This window comes from Anguilla rostrata, chromosome 12 (assembly GCF_018555375.3).
Source record: "Anguilla rostrata isolate EN2019 chromosome 12, ASM1855537v3, whole genome shotgun sequence".
In the NCBI taxonomy this organism is placed as follows: domain Eukaryota; kingdom Metazoa; phylum Chordata; class Actinopteri; order Anguilliformes; family Anguillidae; genus Anguilla; species Anguilla rostrata.
The window spans coordinates 18,808,672-18,829,886 of NC_057944.1; the positions used below are offsets into that span (position 1 = coordinate 18,808,672).

Below are 21,215 nucleotides of genomic sequence, written 5' to 3' on the forward strand. Positions count from 1 at the left end.
TTCAGTGAATTAGGGAAATGCCACAATCGGTGCCAACAAGCATCTTTTGATTGATTAACAGCTGCAAAACACCCCCACTGACCTGTGAAGTGCTTATTTATTACATATACCAAAGAGCATATTATATTTCTTGCACACCTCTTTATTTCTGTCAAGCCTCTTTATTTCTGTCAAGGCACAATGCATCCAAAGTACTGGATTGTTGCCTGATTGTTGTAATTCCATTCTGCTCCAACCACCAGATGTGTAGTGTTTCCCATTGCAAAAACAAAATTGTAAAATGTCATTTTGATTTTACATCACAACGCAAGGTGACCAAAAGATCATTAGTCTTGATGCTGTTCCATTTGTTCCAAGCATGAAACTCGATTGTGAAGATTTTTTTCCTTGTGGTTGTGTTTAATGAATACCATAAGGCATCCATCGTGTGAAGACCTGGCTTCAGCTTTTTGTAAATTGAGGGCAGCATGTTCTGCAGCAAGACTGGATGAAAGCCACGCGGACCCATTTAGACACGCGCGGCATGTGACAAAGCACGGTGCTGGAGTTCATGTGATATAGGTTATAGTAGCAGTATAGTAGCCGACACAGGGAATCACTGTTTGGGAATTTCTCATGAAAGTGATTATGATGACAAAATGTGCAAAAAAATACAGTGTGACTTTTCGCCTGTAGGCAGTGAACACCTGCCTACAGCAGATCGATGCCTAGGAAAGTGAGTGATATGAACCATTATCCTCAGGTCAGTCTGTAAATGTAATCTTGTGTTTGGTGTATATTAGGAACCATCTTTCTGGATGTGTGACACCACACATCCAATCACTCTGAAACATTAACATAATTAATGTGTTTAACCAGTACGGTGATATTTTGAGAGATACTTGCTGTCAATTTTGATATTGGTCACCATGGCCCTGATCAATTCTGCTCAAACCAACTTTTCTATTTTGCTCTGGACCCCTTCAAACGTGTTTGTTTCACATGCCATTGTTCAGGTGGCTCGCACTCCTTTCAAATGTAGCAAGTGGTAGTTTAAATATTCCAGTTCAATAAAATCCCATCCAATTGAAGACGAAGTCCATTGTCCAAATTTTGTCATTAATTAATGTTTTTATTTATTTTGGCGGAGGGCACACAAATCCGCGCACTGTAACAAGCAGAACTGTAACAAATTTATTAATGTGTTCAGAGAAAAAGAATTACGGAATGGGTTCTGTTACAATGCCCTGGGGCTGGATCCAAAATAACACGTATTTGCCTTCTGCAGCTGAAAATCAAGAAAGTAACTTCCACCTGTGGGCGAAGTTTCAACAGATCTCAGAAATCTCCCATTGAATGGTGTCTGTTGATTTACTCTGCGGCTTAACGAAAAAAAACAAGTTGCATATTGGAAAAATCTGTGAACAGGATGTCTCCATTGTAGAAATCATCAAAAGTACACCAATGCGTATTTGCGTGATGTACTCACAGACACAGAACGTCGCAGTTGAACCCCGCATTGAAAACTCCATTATAGTGGGTTCACTTTATGTAGACAAATTATGTCGTGTGGCAAAGAAATACCAGCATCCTCCTTCTTTTCTTATCCATATATTTGGATCGTTGACATTGTGTATCTCATCGCCACCATATGTTTTAATTACTGTGTGAAGTAGGATGACTTCTCCATTCATTCACTCGTGTAAAATAGCCAACATGAGTCATATGAGACTGGCCATCTGTGATAGGTTCTTCTAGAGTGTTAGAGAAATTGTGTGGTGATGTGAACTTCTGCTAAATTGTCATCTTTTGTCTGTTGACCTTGGTCGTACATAATTATATTGAAGAAAATATGTTAGCTGGGAAAGAGTTCAGTACCTTCAGTTTACTACTTTCTCATCAAGTGGCTTGAGGCAGTGCCTTGGCAGATTACCAATCGCTCTATTTAAAATAGGATGACTGGTCAACTGACCACGGGAGTTGGTGTTTTAAATTTAGCTACCGTTAATTCAGACGGGATGTTTTTTCCATTCCTTCTTCCCAATCCTTTCACTTTTTTTTTTTTTTTTTTTACAGTCCACGTCAAACCCCTCCCGTGTAGCAAAAATTGTTTTGCAGACAAACTCCCAAACACAGAAACTCCGCTCGGAGGAGTGACAGCGGGCGCTGCAGGCAATAGGAGAGCTGTCTGAAGCACCATTGTGGGAAAAACTGAAGCACGCTCAATTTGTAGCAGCAGTCGGCGCGCCAAACCCCGTGTTCAGCTCGTTCTCAGTGAAACGCAGGAAGAGCAATAGAGAGTCTCCATTACACTCCAGTCATCCATGGCTTTGTGCAACGGGGATACCAAGGTCAGTACATTGGCCTACGATTTGGAAGGCATTCTTCACTGCTGATCCTGGCATTAGCTAGTAAATATTAAGAACATTCTCTGTCTTCTTTTAATCTGCTGGCAGTCCCCCAGTGGTAGTACAAGCGCCTCTCTTTACCGGGCTTGATCGCTAGGAGAGCCCCCGGTTACGGCCTGCATACGTCCAGTAAACTTGCAGCATGCTTATCCTATTGCTTTTCGTTCGTGCAGCCACTTTTCAGAGACCGACAATTTTTCTGAAATTGCCAATCTTAACAGACGTGAACACTCAAAACTTGATCAGCTGTCTTCAGTAGCAAGCTTACGATGTAGTTTCGATTTCACTGTGTGTGGCTGTTGTCACCTAACGTAACTAGTCTGATTCGTAGCACCGATAGCCAGTCATACCCGCGTGCTTTCAGCTAGCGAGCGCGTCCGCTAACAAGGCAACTGCGTCTGAAGTCCAGTTTTGTTAGGCTTTCACAATGAGAACGTGCAGACCAGTGAGTTTTTCCCGTTGTCAAATTGCACTGAACTTAGTCTTAGATAGTCTATCAGGTGGTCAGTGATCTTGTAAGCAGCAGTACGACCATCCCTTTATGTCGCAGCATGCTATTTATTCAATCCGGACAAACTGTACATAATCCTGCTGGTGGCTAGCTGGCTGGTTAGCCAACACTAATAATAATTTAAAATAGGCCACTAACTTAGTTGTCGTACCATTCGTGTCAGCAGGTGCGCGAATTCATTATTGTCCTCTTGTTTTTACCCCCTGTGTGACAGTTCAGTAACATTTTCCTAAAGAACTCAACATCCAAAGAAACCTGAATATTTAGTCAGTTTGTTTGTTTTCTGGTTTATATAGCTAGTTAGTTTGTGCTTTGGGACGTAAGCAAATCATACCTCTTGTTTTTCAATGACGGAAGTCTAGCTAACCACGTGGGAAGGAGATGGTGCTGTACAGTATGCCCTCGTATATTGCAGGGTTGTAATAAAAATATTTATTATGAAATACGGGGCTGTTGTTATTTGTATGAAAACTCTCGGTCAGGCACATATTGTGACAGTGGACTGATATATATATGGTAAAACCCCTGGTAAATACGTCATGTAGAAAGGTAGAAGCTACTTACGTGGTAACGTAAAGTTATCCTTATTATTTTTCAAGCTGTATTGCTGATTAGTATGAACGAAGTTAACTAGCCAGCTCATCGTCGTGGTGATCTTTTGATCATTAACGGGATACGGAGTGTTTTCTTTAAACTATGCTGCACTTTGTCCCGTGCAGTCAGGTCCGTAAGTATTTGGACAGTGACACAATTTTCATCGTTTTGGCTCTGTACGCCACCACGATGAATTTGAAATGAAACAATCAAGATGTGATTTAAGTGTAGACTTTCAGCTTTAATTTAAGGGGTTTGTAAAAAATATTGTATGAACAATGTAGGAATTACAACCATTTTTATACATAGCCCCCCCCAATTTTAGGGGCTCGAAAGTAATTGGACAGACTAACATAATCATAAATTAAATTGTCATTTTTAATACTTGGTTGCAAATCCTTTGCACTCAATGACTACCTGAAGTCTTGAACCCATAGACGTCACCAGACGCTGGGTTTCTTCCCTGGAGATGCTCTGCCATGCCTCTACTGCAGCTGTCTTCAGTTCCTGCTTGTGCTTGGGGCTTTCTGCTTTCAGTTTTGCCTTCAGCAAGTGAAATGCATGCTCAATAGAATTCAGGTCAGGTGATTGACTTGGCCATTGCAGAACATTCCACTTCTTTGCCTTAAAAAAGTCTTGGGTTGCTTTCGAGTATGCTTCGAGTCATTGTTCATCTGCACTGTGAAGCGCTGTCCAAAGAGTTTTGAAGCATTTGGCTGAATCTGAGCAGATACTATAGCCATATACACTTCATAATTCATCCTGCTACTTTTGTCAGCAGTCACATCATCAATAAATACAAGGGAACCAGTTCCAGTGGCACCCATACATGCCCATGTCATAACACTACCTCCACCATGCTTCACAGATGAGGTGGTATGCTTTGGATGATGAGTAGTTCCTCCCCTTCTCCATACTCTACTCTTCCCATCATTCTGGTACAAGTTGACCTTTGTCTCATCTGTCCATAGGATGTTGTTCCAGAACTGTACAGGCTTTTAAAGATATTATTTGGCAAACTCTAATCTGGTCTTCCCGTTTTTGAGGCTTACCAATGGTTTAGCCTACATGTTGTGGTAAACCCTCTGTATTTACTCTGGTGAAGTCTTCTCTTGATTGTTGACTTTGACACAGATACGCCTACCTCCTGGAGGGTGTTCTTGATCTGGCCAACTGTTGTGAAGGGGTTTTTCTTCACCAGGGAAAGTATTCTTCTGTCATCCACCACAGTTGTTTTCTGTGGTCTTACGGGCCTTTTGGTGTTCCTGAGCTCACCAGTGCGTTCTTTCTTTTTAAGAATGTACCAAATAGTTTATTTGGCCACACTTAATGTTTTTGCTAACTCTCTGATGGGCTTTTCTGGTTTTTGTTTCAGCCTAATGATGGTTTGCTTCACTGACAGTGTCAGCTCTTTGGACTTCATATTGAGAGTTAACAGCAACAGATTCCAAATGCAAATGCCACAATTGAAATCAATTCTAGACCTTTTATCTGCTTACTTGTTCATTAAATAATGAGGGAATAACACACACCTGGCCATGGAACAGCTGAGCAGCCAATTGTCCAATTACCTTTGGTCCCTTAAAAAAGGGGGGGGAGACCACATATAAAAAGTGCTGTAATTCCTACACCGTTCACCAGATTTGGATACCTTCAAATTAAAGCTGACGGTCTGCACTTTGAGCTCATATTCATTATTTAACTCCAATATGCTGTGGTAGACAGCTAAAATAACAATAACTTTGTCAATGTCCAAATATTTATGGACCTGACTGTACTCATTTTCGCATGGTAGCTGAAATTTAGAGTACTATAGTGCTGACTGTTGATAACAAGTTTAAAAGTATTTTTGTAAGCGAGCTTCACACTTACGTCAGAATGGAAACATGCACGTAAATCAGGACAGAGATAACGAGCTGGTAACTGTATTTCCAAATATAAAAAATGCAGTCCTTACAACTGAAAGCCACTGCACTGTAGAGTACTAACTTTACAGGATGGATCATGTAATTACCCAGTTACCTCTGTGTGGCACCGCCTACTCATTACCAGTGATAGGAATAGAAGAGGCTAAAGAGAGTTTAGTCTAAATTAAAGAATTTATATTGTGACTGATTGTTATTTTAAGTATCACATAGGCCTATTATGCACACACTGAGAATGATTTTGAATTTTATGAATGATAAAGACTTTCAGGTTAATAAGAAGTGATTTAGCAATTATGTGAGTTGTACACCAAAAGCAAGTGCTTACTTGTTCACTGCCATACAACAATGTGGGCTCAGTTTGTGAAAATGTTTTTCTAAAAAAAGTTTTTATGTTCAGTCTGGGCCATAGTGTATGTCTGGGGTAATTACTTGTAACAGCTAGAGTGCAACCATAGCCATGTGAGCGAATGAACTGGTTGGAGAATGAGCACAGACATGGTTTCAGATATTAACAAGTGATTGCTGCACCTTAAATGGGAGATCGTAATTATGCTGTGATGTTGCATATTGTATTGGACATTGTAAACCACATAGTAGGTTCCTTTAAATTTTTCCATCTTTTTGGCCCTGACGTACATTTCATTTGAGGGCGTTTTTGTTAGCTTCCTTTGTATTTCATGTAAGCACATTGTATTGCAGCTGGATATTGGCGGGGAACCGAAGGATGGCTCTTGCCACTACGAAGGAGCCGTGGTGATCCTGGACGCAGGGGCACAATATGGGAAAGTGATTGATCGCCGTGTGAGAGAGCTCTGTGTGCGGTCGGAGATCCTGCCGCTGGAGACCCCGGCTTTCGCCATCAGGGAACAGGGTTTCAGGTGAAAATCCCAGTTCAACTTGCACAGTTTTATTTGTGGATGATCTTGAGGGAAAGGTGTGACGATCACTCGATGCTACCAACTTTCTGGAGTGTAGTGGAGAAGAACTTGTAAGTTCACACTGATGTACTTCTTAAGTGTACGCTTAAGTGAAGCTAACAGGGGGAAGTACAGCGCTAGTGTATTCCAACAATTACAACTGTCTTGTCATAAGAGGAGGATATGTTGAGCTTTGCCCATGCAAGTGGCTCCTTTGTGAGTGACTACTCTGGATGGTCGTTGGCCAGGACAATTCACGGTCAGCCAGGCAGAAACAGTCCTTTGTTCAGAGGATAGAACAGACACATCGGAAATGTGTTTCCAGTGTCTTCAGATCATGAAGGTTTGTGCTTTTAATACAGTAATTACTGCCTAGCTGGAAGACAATTGGTAATGATTGCTGCTGCTTCACCGACTGTGCCACTGAAGCTGGTTTCTACTTTGTAGCGTACTCACGGTCCGCTTTTTTATTGAGGAATGTGTGTAGAGGAGAGAGACGGATACATTACGACAGATTCTGATTTTTTTCATTTTTCTTTTATTATAATGCTTGGGGTCACGCGTACAGTATTTTCCATGAGTATTCCAGCATTATTGCTGCAGATTCTCAGCAGGAGCTGTTAGTGAGACTGTTTTGTCTGCCCACCCGGCTCTGTGCTGGGTCTGGATGAAACAGCCTTTTGAGCTGTTAAGAGTTTATATTCATGGCTGCAGGCTTTACATACCATTTGGGATGCTAGTGCTATCTGCTATGCCAATTTTTACATTTTTGTTAGCTTCACCATTGCCTTGTGAACTAAATAGCATGATACATTTTTGAGATGTGTAAATACTGAAATATGGATTTTGGTTCAGGATATTTTTTTTACTTTACAAAGCAAATATAGGCAACAGTTTAGACTTCTCAGTTTCAGGCTCTCTCACAGAGGAGAATAAAGAATCCTGAAGCCTCCCTTGTCAATCATGTTCCCTGAAGACTCGCATAACGGAGTGTTTAAGGCAGGGGTGGGCTACTCCAGTCCTGGAGGGCTGGTGCGTATGCAGGTTTTTGCTGCCACCAGTTACAAGAACATTCATCAGCTGTTGTTCATTTCATGGAATGTAGCTAAAATATCAGCTCATGTAAATTATCTGGTTAATTAAGTAATTAAAAGCTGAAGTGGGTCTGATACCCATAAATGGATATGGCCCTCCCTGTCCATCCCTGGTTTAAGGGCTGAAGGATTGAAAAGTCCCATTTGTCTTTTGCAGGGCTATCATCATATCTGGAGGACCAAACTCTGTCTATGCAGAGGATGCACCCCGGTTCGACCCTGCAATTTTCACCATTGGGAAACCGGTGCTGGGGATCTGCTATGGCATGCAGGTGAGAGGAGACGACCTGTCCTGTTCACTGTGTGTCCCTGTGTTTCTGTATGCAGCTCGGCTATACAGTTTGTACTGAACTTGAATTGCAGAGACTGGCCGCTCCTCCCTTGCTAGCCCTTTTCTTGCAGTTGCAGCGATTGATTTTGAACGTTCACTTTCTGGCCCGCTTCTTTTCCGGAGCAAGTCCACTGGTTTGATGTCGTCTAGCGATAAGAGAATGAATCCCTGTTCAGAAAAAGGTGCCGTTGCTGCAATGACCATCCACCACTGAGACTGGAATTCGGTGACTGTCTCAAAGTCTTCAAAAAAACATCCTGGGCTGAAACCGGTGTGCACTAGAAGTGTTGTGACAAATTCATTTAAGATTTTACCTGACTAGATCCCGATGTAAATTGAACATGTCTGTGAGTCCTGGGGCACACTGCTTTGCCCTGATCGTCACCTGCTTTTCCTCCGGCAGATGATGAATAAAGTTTTCGGAGGCACTGTTCACAGGAAGAGCATGCGGGAGGATGGAGTGTTCAGCATCGGGCTGGATAATTCCTGTTCTCTATTCAGGTGAGTTGGATAAAGATAAGGAGGCAAAAAGAACATCATTTTTAAAGCAATGATATCATGGCAAATATATATGAGAGCCTGCTTTTGTTCAAATATGAACTCTGGCGATGTAGTAGTCTTGGGCAAGGAATGGAGAAGGGCTGAGTTTGATGACTGCTGATTTCATTTTCTGTGTCTATTATTCAGGATAAGTTTGCTTGTCTTATTTTTTGACCCCGTACCCAAGATGTTTCTGCAGTCATGCACCATGTGTCAGTTGGTGCCCTTAAGACTATTGTACGTGTAAATTAACTGAAATGAAATAGGAATATTTGAATTCCTTAGAAGACACGCTTGCTCCACTGGTCCTTCGTAACCTGCTTCTGTCAGTAGCTCTGATCTCAGATCAGTTCTCAATAAATAATTTCTTCTGACTGTTGAAGGCTTGACTGACCCAGGATCCAGCAGTTGAGAGCGGTTTGGTGTACAGGTCTGTTTCAGGGCAGTGGACTATGGTCTGGTTGCCTACTGACTTCCTGTTTGGTGGTCTTCCACAGGGGTCTGCAGAAAGAGGAGCTGGTACTTCTGACGCATGGTGACAGTGTTGACAAGGTGGCTGACGGGTTCAAAGTGGTGGCCCAGTCAGGAAACATCATTGCAGGTTTGGAGGTGTATTCAACCCATCCCTACAACAATCTGGAATCAAATCTCTGGAATCAAATATTGAGCAGAATGGAGAAAACCACATAACAGGGTTTACCATTCCTGGGCGAATTCAGAGGTCAAATGTTGCAATGTTACTGATGTCAGTTCAGGGATATACACAAATTTGCCATATGACTCTTCTAATAAAAAAAATAATAAAGAAAAAATAACTCAACCATGCATTGTGTGGTGTCACACATTCTTGAAATGAAGCCAAATTTGCAGGCTTACGTGTATATTTCTGGGACATTTCCTCAGAAGGCCAGGAAAGGTGCTATTATAGAATTCTTACAAACCGAGCTGCATCTGGCAGCCTGTGTTGAGAAATATGATTAGTCTAGCTCAGAGCCATTTTTTGTAATTTAATGGAAAAGCCAGAATAATGCATACCCCTGTGGTGCCTCACTCTGAATAATCCCTGCAGGGATTGCCAACGAGCAGAAGAAACTGTACGGGACTCAGTTCCACCCTGAGGTTGACCTGACGGTACGAGGCATGGAGATGCTCCGGAACTTCCTATTTGAGATTGCCGGCTGCACCTGCAACTTCACAGTGCAGAATCGCCAGCAGTCCTGCATCCGTGAGATCCAGGAGCGAGCGGACAAGTCCAAAGTGCTGGTGAGCTTTTCTGAATGCGTTAAAGCGTCTGCGTTCTGTTGCCCCTGAACAGAGTCAGATTGGATTGGTCTTTCAGTGGCCTGGTGTCCTGTCAGGCATGTTCAAGTCCCGTTACCGTAGAAACCACAGAATCCATATCCTACAGATTAAAATTAGCCTCCCCAGCTAACTCTGGCAGGTTTACAGAAATGTTATTAATATGCATTGTCCCTGTAAAATAAAGCTAATAAATTAAATCCTGGAAAAAATTATTAAGCAAATGTTCACCATTGGATGGTCGTTGAATACGTATATGTTCAGTAGATCTTCACTGAATTGTAATTTCTTTGTGATTTTATACTTAATACTTTATATTATTACTTAGGATAAACTAGAGGCCAAGGTTGTTGCAGGGCTGTCTGTCAAGTGCTTTATTCTCAGTGATTGCTGATTACATCACTGGGGAGCTGGGTGTGGATTGAGGTTGAGCAATTAAAGCATCAATTAAACTGCACACTTCCCCATAGAGGGGTGATCCTTCTCCCTGCTCTTTACAGCTTTGAGAAAGTGGGTTTTCTCTCTCTCTTGAGAGACAAAGGGATAAATTAGAGGAATTAATTAGATTTTAGTTCTGATAACACATCTTACTGCTCCCTCCGTCCCTGTGCCTCAGGCTCAGAATATATACCCAGCATGCCTTGCTCCTCATCCACTTTCATGTGAAAATCCAGACAGGTTTAGTGTTGGTTCCTCCTTGACTGAAGAACTAAGCTGAAACGCAGCTCATGCATGGCCCAAACCTGTGCTCCCCCTAGGTTCTGCTGAGCGGTGGGGTGGATTCCACAGTGTGCACCGCCCTGCTCAACAAGGCCCTCAACCAGGAGCAGGTCATCGCCGTCCACATCGACAACGGCTTCATGAGAAAGAGGGAGAGCCAAAGCGTGGAGGAGGCTCTGACCAAGCTAGGCATCAAAGTCAAAGGTAATCCGTGTCTGGCGCGACTGCAGCGTCAAGGGTGATTCATGCACACGTGGTCCTCTTTTTACTGCTGTTGATTTATCATTTGGCTGACGCTCTTATCCGGGCGACTTACAAAAGTGCCTTAAAGTTTATCAGGATAAAATGGCCTCGCATCCACATATTAACATGTAACACACTCTCGAGACAAATAACTTCTGTCCACACAATTAATGCTAATGTTTTTTTATTTGTTTGGGAAATCTGCTTTACAGTATTCATATGTGCTGTCATATTATTCATCAGCAAATGGCTTGTAGTACAGTCTTTGTTACAGAGTTTGTGGGGGTCTTAATTTAGCATCCCCATTTATCCATTCACCCCCCCCCCCCCAATTCTCTTTCCTTCTCAGTTGTTAACGCGGCCCACACCTTCTACAACGGGACGACGACTCTGCCCATCTCGGAAGAGGACAGAACCCCCAGGAAGCGCATCAGTAAAACTCTGAACATGACCACCAACCCTGAGGAGAAGAGGAAAATCATTGGCGACACCTTCGTCAAGGTCTGTACTTCTTGAATGACCTTAATCTAGGTGCTCATCTTTCAGAGGACCTTATTTTGCAGGACCTTTTCTCTGAGGTTACCCTTATTTATACCAGCACACAATTGGGTAATCCTGTTTTGAAGTTCCATCGGAGTATTTTAAATGGCCTGGTGACAAATTAAAACCATCTTCCACAGGAGCCCACCTGTCTTTATATGTTATGTTGCAGCCCATAACAGTTTGTGATGCTGAGTTGAGCTGATTCCCACACCAGTCACACTGATGTCCATTCTTGGGTTGCATTGTGTAAAAATAGCAAATACTGCTTTACATACCCATCCTCTGTCTCCTAGCAGAGACTCATAGTCTGGAATGATTGAATTCCAGGAAAGGGTACTTTGAGTTTGAATTCAGCACTAACTAGTTTGCTCAAAATATTGAAATGAATTCATGGCAAATCAAAGGGTTATAATTAATGCCAGATCATGCACCACACTGTTAATGTTTGTTTAATTTATGAAGGGTGGATGGATAGATTAATAAATGGATGACTACCACGGAACACCAGTGGCTTAGATTAAATAAAGTGCACTGCTTGTACTGATCCCTGCAGGTGGCAAATGAGGTAATTGGGGAGATGAACCTGAAGCCTGATGAGGTGTACCTGGCCCAGGGCACATTGAGACCGGACCTGATTGAGAGCGCCTCAGTCATCGCCAGCGGCAAGGCTGAGGTCATCAAGACGCACCACAACGACACCGAGCTTATCCGCAAGCTTCGCGACCAGGTACGCTGCTGTAACCTCTGAGCTCTGACTGGCCATCCATAAAGCACAATTTGTATAACTGTAGAGCAGAGGTGTCATTAACATTAACAATCATGCAAGCAGCCTCCAATGAAGCTGTATCAAATCAGATAGTGTAGGTGTCAGCATAGGCAGTAGTCCGGTATCTGTGAAATGCACATTGATGTATCGACTTCCATTCATAATGGTTGGAACTTTGCAGTTACCAAGCTATTGGAGGACAATATCAGAATTGTGGTAGCATAATAAGAGGCAGCATAAAAGTGGATATTCATAAAAATGTTTGTATGATCTACACACACACACATTTCTCTTCTCTTTTTCTATGAATACATTTGCTTTGGTGATACTCTGCAGAACTCCCACAGACACGTGACACTGATGTCTAGCTCCTTGCCACACATATTTGAATACAGTATCTCCTGAGACTGATAATAAATAGTGGGGAGAAAGGAGCCTCTGTGAATTCTGAGCTCTGCCTCCTCACGCTGCCTCTGTGGCCCTCCAGGGAAAAGTAATCGAGCCGCTCAAAGACTTCCACAAGGATGAGGTGCGAGCACTGGGACGAGAGCTGGGGCTCCCTGAAGACATCATCTCTCGACACCCCTTCCCTGGTGAGGCTGCATTTTGCTACATAAGCATTGCCTCCTGTTTAGAGGGGGCTTTGTCTCTGGTCATCTGCACTGCTCACATTTCTAACATTTTTTTTCAACCAGGCCAACAGTGTTCTATATATGGATGTGAACCCTTAAACTTCTGGCAAAAATCGCAGTGATCTACCAGTTCACTGCTGTCCTAATGTGTGGATCAGCAGTTGGAACTGATTGGAAAAAACTTCTTTGCCCATGCAATCTGTCAGTATTCTGGATTCTTTATTATTTTTAAAATATTGAACTTGTATAGCTGGCATATCTGGGAATAGATGTTCCTTGTGTAAATTTTTTATGACACACTAAGCTAAAATCAAAACATGAGCTGCTGGAATTTTTAAAAAGTGAGCGATCATAAAATGAGAGGGCCCATCTGTGAACGTATTTTATATATTTCACCTGTATTGTTTTGTTTTTTATCTGTGCTAGACACTCAGTAGACAGTGACATACAGCTGTCAGTTACTCTCTGTCTCCTGCAGGTCCTGGTCTGGCCATCAGGGTGATCTGTGCAGACGAGCCCTACGTCTGCAAAGACTTTGCGGAGACGAACAACATCTTGAAGATTGTCGCAGACTTTTCAGCTAGCGTCAAAAAGGTGAGCAGCAGGGCTGGCTTCCTGTGCATATGATTGGCTTTAAGAGCTTAGTGAGAGTGAAATTGGGCGGTCTGTGACCCTCCAGGCCTATATAAGCCCATTCATGATGTCAAGCATAGAGAGGTGGAACTAATATCAGAATCCTTCCTACCCTGCAGTGAAGGGAGTGCACTGTAATGCAGTGCGGATACCATAAATCGAGGCATGGAAGCAAAATTAAGCGATGATGCAGTTCTTATTTCACCAACACAGTATCAGGAGAAACATTGCGTTTCATAACTGTCCCTGTTCATGCTGGCAGTGTAGTTACGGAATTGAGCCTTTGAGTTTTCACATAGATTAAGTCTTTTGAGGATAGATAAACGAATGGCCTAAAAGCTTCTGACTCGTGTCCTACTTTTGGAAAGCATCTAATGTATTTGCCATTCCATTCAGCCACACACACTGCTGCAGAGGGTAAAGTCCTGCATCTCGGACGAGGAAGAGGAGAAGCTAATGCAGATCACCAGCCTTCATTCACTGAATGCCTTCCTCCTGCCAATCAAAACCGTCGGTGTCCAGGTACGAGAAGGGACTCGTGGCCCCTGTCCTATCTGCCGTGAAGTACACTACCTGGCTGAAGTGGCTGTCATTGGCAGACTTTGCATTCTTGATGATGTAATGATGTGGAGTGGTTGTCACTTTGAGGGAAAGTGCACTGCTGTTCTCAGAATTGTGCCATGTCGTCTAGGTTGCTCCTCTGAAGGCAAGGTGAATCCCATTTTTTATTGTTGTTGTCTTGGGGCAGGGGTGTACTGTTAAGGTCCTGCTTACTCGTGCTATCAGGTATTCGCTGTGACAGTCGAACCTTTGACCACAGCGGTTATCTGGCTCGAGCTCAGCCAATGAGCGCTGTATGAACAAGGTGTGGAGAGCAAGATTGCAGGACTGTGAGAGTTTGCACTGAATAAGTGAGTTTTTAAGACATAGAGTGGTGAGACTGAGCGAGAGGTGGTGGGAGGGTGGAGCTCTCCAGAAGCTGTTATTGCGTTTGTGGAAAACCATGGAGTCAGAGACAGGCTCTTACACTGGAACCAGAAAAACTGCTGTAGCACTGGGTGTTCCGCTCACTTCCTGCTGCACACCGCAGGCCTCTATATTTACACCAGACACAGAGGCAGGAGACATGGGGGTTGGGATTCGGGGGACGGGGGGAGGTTGGCTGGCCGGCTGGCTGGCTGGGTGGAGAGAGGATAAGTTAGTTCTGGCTGTTTGTAGAAAACAGAAACCGTTTTTTAAACCTCACCACCCCCCAATTAGTATCTTTTCAGACCCAACAGTAGGCTGGGATGTTTTTGTTTTCATTCTATGAAGCTGTAACCTCAGTGGATAGTTTCTTAAAATTGTGCCCAGTGTCACCATTATGCTCTGAGACCTCGTCTGGAAACACTGACAGCGTGCCAAGGAAACATTTACATTTACCAAAACCCAGTCAAAACAGATCAGAGGTTACTCTGAGGGTTGTGGGGAAGTTAAGTCTGAGCCTATTTTTGGGTGTAGGCTTTGATTGCTTGTCGATCTCAGTGCAAGAAGGTTAAAAACAATTTAGAGTGTGGTTTTTACCAGCTTTTTACTTTTCCTGTAAACTCTACATAAACAAAGCCGCCTTCTTCCTTCAGTGTTCCTCCTCTCCCTCAGTCATTCCCCTCTCCCTGACTCTTTACCATCTTCCACTGTCTTTCCCCTCTCCCTCACTCTTTCCCCTCTCCCTCACTCCTTCCCACCTTTCCCCTCTCCCTCACTCTTTCCCCTCTCCGTCTGCCTGCAGGGCGACTGCCGCTCGTACAGCTACGTGTGCGGCGTGTCCAGTAAGGAGGCCCCTCACTGGGAGTCTCTGCTCTTCCTGGCCCGACTCATCCCCCGCATGTGCCACAGCATCAACAGGTACCGTGAGGCTTGGGAAATGGGGCAAAGCCGTCAAATTTTCCCCCCTCCCATGCGCTTGCTCCCCTTTGTTTCGTCTCTTGCCCTCGCCGCGCTTCGCGAACGTTGGCGGTTTTCCCGCCTCGAAACCGCGCCGTCCCGGCAGGGTTTTCTCAGCCGCTGCATTTCTCGCTCGCCCCCCACTCTAGAGTGGTGTATGTGTTCGGGCCGCAGGTGAAGGAGCCGCCCACAGACATCACCCCCACCTTCCTGACGACCGGCGTGCTGAGCACGCTCAGACAGGCCGACTTCGTGGCGCACTCCATCCTGCGGGAGTCTGGTAAGGCCAGGGATACCTTCTCCACCTCCGTTACTCTCTGCTACTAAGTACTGGAGTAATAACTTTTTATTTACAGATCACATTTCACTTTCATACAACATTTACTGCCCAAAGTGCTTAACAGCAACGAGACGCAATTTGAACACATTCTGATACAATATTGTTGGAAAAATAAGGTGAAATGAAGATGACAACAAAAAAGTTTCGAATGTCTTTGGTTAGGGTAGTGTTACAAACAGGTTTTACTTTCCTCAGCAGTGGTTGGGGAATTATTGGGTGAAATATGCTGTGGCTTTTTGTGTAACAAAGGTCATAAAGATGTCATATTGAAATGTATACAGATATTATAACCCAAGGATCATGACTCTGAAGTGCTACTAGTTAGTGTGCTGTAGTGCGTTAAAGCCTGCGTATGCCTTATGTCCGCCACTGACCTATAATGTGTTAAATTTCTTGGTCACTGGTATCTCTTTTTGTAGGCTACTCCGGAAAGATCAGCCAGATGCCGGTCATCCTCACCCCCCTGCATTTTGACCGAGACCCCCTACAGAAGCAGCCCTCGTGTCGACGATCAGTGGTCATTCGGACCTTCATCACCAGCGACTTCATGACCGGCATTCCCGCCACACCTGGCGACCATATCCCAGAGGAGGTATGTCTGTTAAAGTACACGACACCAGAGGCAACCCCCCACACCCTACTCCACACCACAGCACGAGAAGGGACAGAATCGTGAAGGACAGCAGTCCTTTCCTCCGCTGTTCTCTAATCATTTTTTGTAACTCCTTTCTTTGCCCCAAGGTGGTGCTAAAGATGGTGAACGAAATAAAGAAGATCCCTGGAATCTCACGGGTGATGTTTGACCTAACGTCCAAGCCCCCAGGGACCACAGAATGGGAGTAGAGCCACCCCACCTCTGACCCCTTGTCCTCTAACACCGTCACACCCCCCTCCCCACCCCATCTGACCACCCCCCCCTTCAGATATGAACATTCCCAATTTTTGCAGGCAGTACTGTGACCAGCGCACACCTGGAGCCGCTACCTTGCACCACCTCCTTTTTGGGGGTGGTTGTATTATTATTTTTTCTTCTGTTGGTGACCATGTGTTGTTTTAATATTCTGCTAATGCTGCGTCCTCTTGAAGGTCATACGTGAAAGCACATTGTGGACTAACCACATGGTGTACTTCCAGTTGCAACATGAAACAAACCGCAAAAAGAGAAAGGTGTTCAAAGAGTCGTTGCTCTCTTTGCCTGTTATGCATTGCCTCTGTGTTTTTACTTTGTTCACTGTAGTCATGAAGTCGTGGGTTTTCTTTACTCCAGGACCTTTACATATAAACTATTTAAACGTATCGAGTCCATGCACTCTAAGTACTGTAGCAGAAGTGCAGTAACTCAACATAGCGAAGATGTGACCAATTCACGCTCTTAAAACGTCTTGCCAAATTTTGTTAAAAGTGGCACGTAATTTCTGGGGGATGTAAAATTCATCTAGGTCACTGAATTGTTCCCAGAAGGCACTGGTGGAGTTTGTAAGCCGCTGAGTGTGGTAAATGTAAACAGATAGTTTTACATAGATGTGCTACTGTAAGGGACACCCCCCACTCCCCAAATAAAAAATGGGGTGTGTGGCAAAGCTTGTGCCTGTTTTTCCTGATACAATGAAGACCCAAAACCAACAGGAGTCTATACTGCACTGTTTTTTCTTTCTGCAATAAGTGCTTTTGTAATAAAAAGATGATTTAAAAAACATAATGGCGACACACTGGGGAATATCTGACCCATTTGTATCAACTTCAAACACTTTATCATTATCATCACAATCACCATGCAGGCAGTTTTGGTGTAGTGTGAAGTTAACTTTTGCACATTCATTTTCATTTTGTTTTATCCATGGCCTTGGTGCTTCTCTGCTTTCTAGAGTAATTGTATTTCCAGGTTAAAGGAGGTTTGTTCCTCGTAAGTGAAGTGTCGGGTCAATTCTGGCTGTTGGTGTTTGAGTCTGGTGTCCCCCAGGGTCTGTTGCGCGAGAGAGAATCAAATGAAGATTCTCTGGCTCCTGGCCATGGGTTCCGGTCCTGCTCTCAGGACATTTATACTTGTCAATTGATGAGCGTAAGGATGATGATTAGATATATTTACCACAAAAGCTTAACCAGGCTTTCACACCCAGTTACTTTCACTTTGGCCTCATGAACGAAACCTCTGATTTAGATCAATTTTATACAGTGGTAATAAAAAAGCTTATATTTAGGTATTTATTGTCTTCGTACTTATCATTGCAAACTGTGTTTGTTCGTCACAAACTGAACAATGCAAGATGGACTTGTTCCGTGTCTTAATTGCAAAACTTGTTCTTAAATGTTCTCCCTCTGTGTATGTCGCCTTTTTACGTGTACATTTTACTTATGTCTCCAAGGAAATGAGGACTTGTAATGGACATTTGATTGGGTAGTTGGGTTTAATTGCAATATGAAATACATTTTTACGTTTAATTTATGCAATTCTATGTCCGAGAGATTTTTTGTTTAAAACAGTGCTTTTTTTCTTTAGTAATGTGCCTCAAACCAAGCTACTGCATGCAGTTTCAACATTGAAATTTGTACAATGAAAACTGAGCTTTAATAAAGAAGTCCATGTTGAAAGTATTTTGTTTGTATTCAGTCATGTTTTACCAGGAGAGTCCAGTTTAAGAAAATAAAGGGATGAAAAGGTTTTAATTTGCCAAAATGTGGAAGCACAAGGGAGACACTCATATTGATGATGGCAAACTAAAGTTTGCAAGAACTGCAAGCACATGTTCGCCGTCGTGCAGAATCGGATTCACGGGACAAAACACTCAATTGATTTTCCTAATCCCTGTCAGGAGAGGGAGCCCTGTCATGCTTTTTACGCGTGCCTCGTGAGAGTCACAAGAGTTTGTGTCTGTTCAGAAAGGGCACTGTGGTAGCTTGTCCACTTGAACAAGTAGGCTACGGCGATGTGGTTGCTAAGGCAATTGTACAATCAATTTTACCAATTTGAGAAAAGCAATTTCAAAAGTTTATGCCTGGCCCAAGACACCGTAATGTTACATAAGTGAGAACAGCCTATCGGTTACGAAACTGAATACAAAGAACATCTGAAGCAAACTGAATTCCGATTCAATGTGTCGATCTTTCAAAACTTTTTTTTATCGTTATTTCGTAAGTTCGGTTCATGATTGTGTTCGCAATGCGCGATTTAAGGTATACGTGATTTGTTTTAAAACCGGAAGGTTATTTGTTGTCTTTAAAATATCGCTGTTTATTTATTTATTTATTTATTTATTTATTTATTTATTTATTTATTTATTTATTTATTTATTTATTTATTTATTTATTTATTTATGTATGAATGTATTTCTTTTCAAATTTTGGGATTCATCCCGCAAAGTTACGGCTTGATGGGGCGGCATGCCCCCATACCTATACAACACCGAGAATTTGGCACTTTTCAGGGTTCTTGTTCCCTACAGAAATAACCACAATGACCACAGACTCTCTGCCCTTAAAAATTTTTTCTGTACCTTCTGACCCCATTTGAACAGGCAGGATTCATAACAACTTCACACATCCATTCAAATTAAACAAGCTGTATTCCAAAGCAATTCTACCCAATGCTTCCCAAATTGTTTGAAGTAACATGCCCCTGTGTACAAGCATAGATACAGTACATTAATGGGGCAAACATATGTTAGGACAGGTTTGTAAGAATAAAGATTTATTTTAATAGGTGTCAATATGTCAAATTTTTATCTGAATGTACTGTATGTATTTATCCGCCCAGCATTTCTGTAGCATGAATGGTTGTATGTTTCTTGGTATAAATGTCTGTTTGTAAATGTGAATGTTCCATGCTGCTAGGGAAATGTCCCAATGGGGATAATGAAGTATTCTATATATGAGTGGATGTATGTACAGTATTTATTATAAAATCAGTATTTATTTTAAGTTGCAAATATACAGGAACTTGTACTTTAAAAAAAATAAACTTGACAACCAAGTATAAATAGCCTATATCCTTTCTGGTATTCACCAGCAGTTTTATACATTCATTTAAAAGTCTTGAATGAGGCCATTTTTGTTATTTGACACTTTGATGTGACACAAAGTGTGAATGACCTCATTGTCGGATGGTAAGATTTAAAAACACAGGGCCAAGTTACTTGAAACAATTTAGGAAACATTGGGTAGCATTGCTTGGGAATACAGCTTGGAATGTAGCAAATAATGTTTCTTGTAACTTGGATAAATTTTGATACCAACACATTTAATGGCCTAGGTTTTGCCGGTTTGAATTAATGACTTATAGACCGTGCTTTGTATGTGTGAGTAACTTGGCATTTTGTACATTCATCAGATTACATATACAAAACACAACAGTATATGGTAGCCAACTGAATGTTTTATTGTTGATTGTTAGTCCAGCAAGTTAGTTCCGTTGGTCCCGTCCACTTTAGTGGGCTACTAATAGTCCATATAGTACCAACCCCCCCCCCCCCCCCCTCAAGATTGGGACAATGTATAAATTTTATTTCATTTTTTAAAAAGCTGCTTTTTTGCAGCTTGTTTTAGCGTTAATCTTATTGAAATGCCATTTATTAAATTTACATAAACCAAGGTTCATCAAGACACAGTTTTGGCACTAACAATATTAGGCTGATTCTACACATTTATATCACACAAATACTACTGCAATACAACCAGGAAGGAATTTATTTATTTTTTTCTTTAAGTAATGATATTCTCAAGACTATGATATGGGACTTTTGTAATGAATTTAATATTATTTTCGTAGCTTATGGTATACAGTCAACAGTGTCTCAAAATAAATTACACTTAGGCTACTCATATACATATTCAGTCAGCTGAACTTGAAGTGATTGCTTAGCGTCAAAGATAATTGGCAAGAAGATCCAGCGACCGTTGTTTAATTAGATTAGTCGCCTGTTTATGAACATCTCATCACCGCGAGCTATCAAACTGACTGGGGGGAAAACTGAGACCTCCCATGACACTGTCGCGTGCCTGCTATTGAGCCGGGGTTCAGGTGTGCATCTCATGTATGATTGTGGGACAAGTGGCAACAGGTTCAGACTAACAACAACAGCCTGGAGGAGCCTAAAGATATTGTATCTTATTATGCGGCATGCAGGACAAAATGGCTACGTAAAAAGCATTCAAGCACACTGTAAGCACACGTTGACGCGTGCACAGCACAATTAAATTAGCCCCAAAGCGTTTTTGTTATGTGATTTTGAATCATCTCCCACCTGGCCCATTTGGAAATTAAAATGAACCTGACTGCTGTATCCAAATAATTTTCTGTAGCACCTTATTGGTTTTTATTTCATTAGATAATTGTTTTAAATGCAACGGTGGATTAAATTAATTGCTAGGATGCTCCTTCGCTTCTGAGCTCTAATTTGACATTTTATGGATCTTAGTGCAGCTTCTTCAATAGCTACGGGGAGGGCATGTGAAATAAGCAACTTGTATCCATTCCATATGTTCAGCCTCCAAAATGACACCTCAGTGTATGAACCTAAATGTATTATACAGATTAGCCGACACGACATATATGTGAGAGCGCTATGCGTCAAAATGATGGCAATATATCATTCGATTGAGCGCAAATTAAAATGATTGCGTGCCTCTGCCTTGCATAAATTAAGGTTAAAAAATTAATTTCATTTTAATAAAAGTTCACAACGACAGATGACAAAAGGCGCTTGCAATTAGCCTATGTATATAGCCGACTTTTATTTTCGGTAACACTCTAGGTGAATTGTCTTATGCAACATGTCAATTCCCTTGAGATGTAAGCCAGGTTCTGCTGCGAGGAAGCGC

At 42.4% G+C, this 21,215-nt stretch overlaps 1 protein-coding gene across 1 annotated transcript; it reads left to right on the top strand.

Annotated features, from left to right (window-relative positions):
- Positions 1-1,768: 1,768 nt before the first annotated feature.
- On the top strand, positions 1,769-17,993 carry gmps (guanine monophosphate synthase). Its single transcript, XM_064301563.1, has 16 exons — positions 1,769-2,330; positions 6,120-6,298; positions 7,589-7,703; positions 8,166-8,263; positions 8,800-8,903; positions 9,372-9,565; positions 10,360-10,525; positions 10,914-11,065; positions 11,661-11,834; positions 12,361-12,466; positions 12,984-13,099; positions 13,535-13,660; positions 14,907-15,022; positions 15,211-15,341; positions 15,821-15,993; positions 16,143-17,993. The coding sequence occupies exons 1-16, from the start codon at positions 2,304-2,306 to the stop codon at positions 16,242-16,244; spliced, it is 2,079 nt and encodes a 692-aa protein (XP_064157633.1). The 5' UTR covers positions 1,769-2,303; the 3' UTR covers positions 16,245-17,993.
- Positions 17,994-21,215: the final 3,222 nt, after the last annotated feature.

Bases quoted from the DNA above. Each gene is read 5' to 3' on its own strand.
- gmps (XM_064301563.1), top strand. From the start codon at position 2,304: ATGGCTTTGTGCAACGGGGATACCAAG. The intron at 8,264-8,799 runs GTGAGTTGGATA...GGTCTTCCACAG, and splicing joins AATTCCTGTTCTCTATTCAG to GGGTCTGCAGAAAGAGGAGC. The intron at 15,023-15,210 runs GTACCGTGAGGC...CCCCCACTCTAG, and splicing joins ATGTGCCACAGCATCAACAG to AGTGGTGTATGTGTTCGGGC.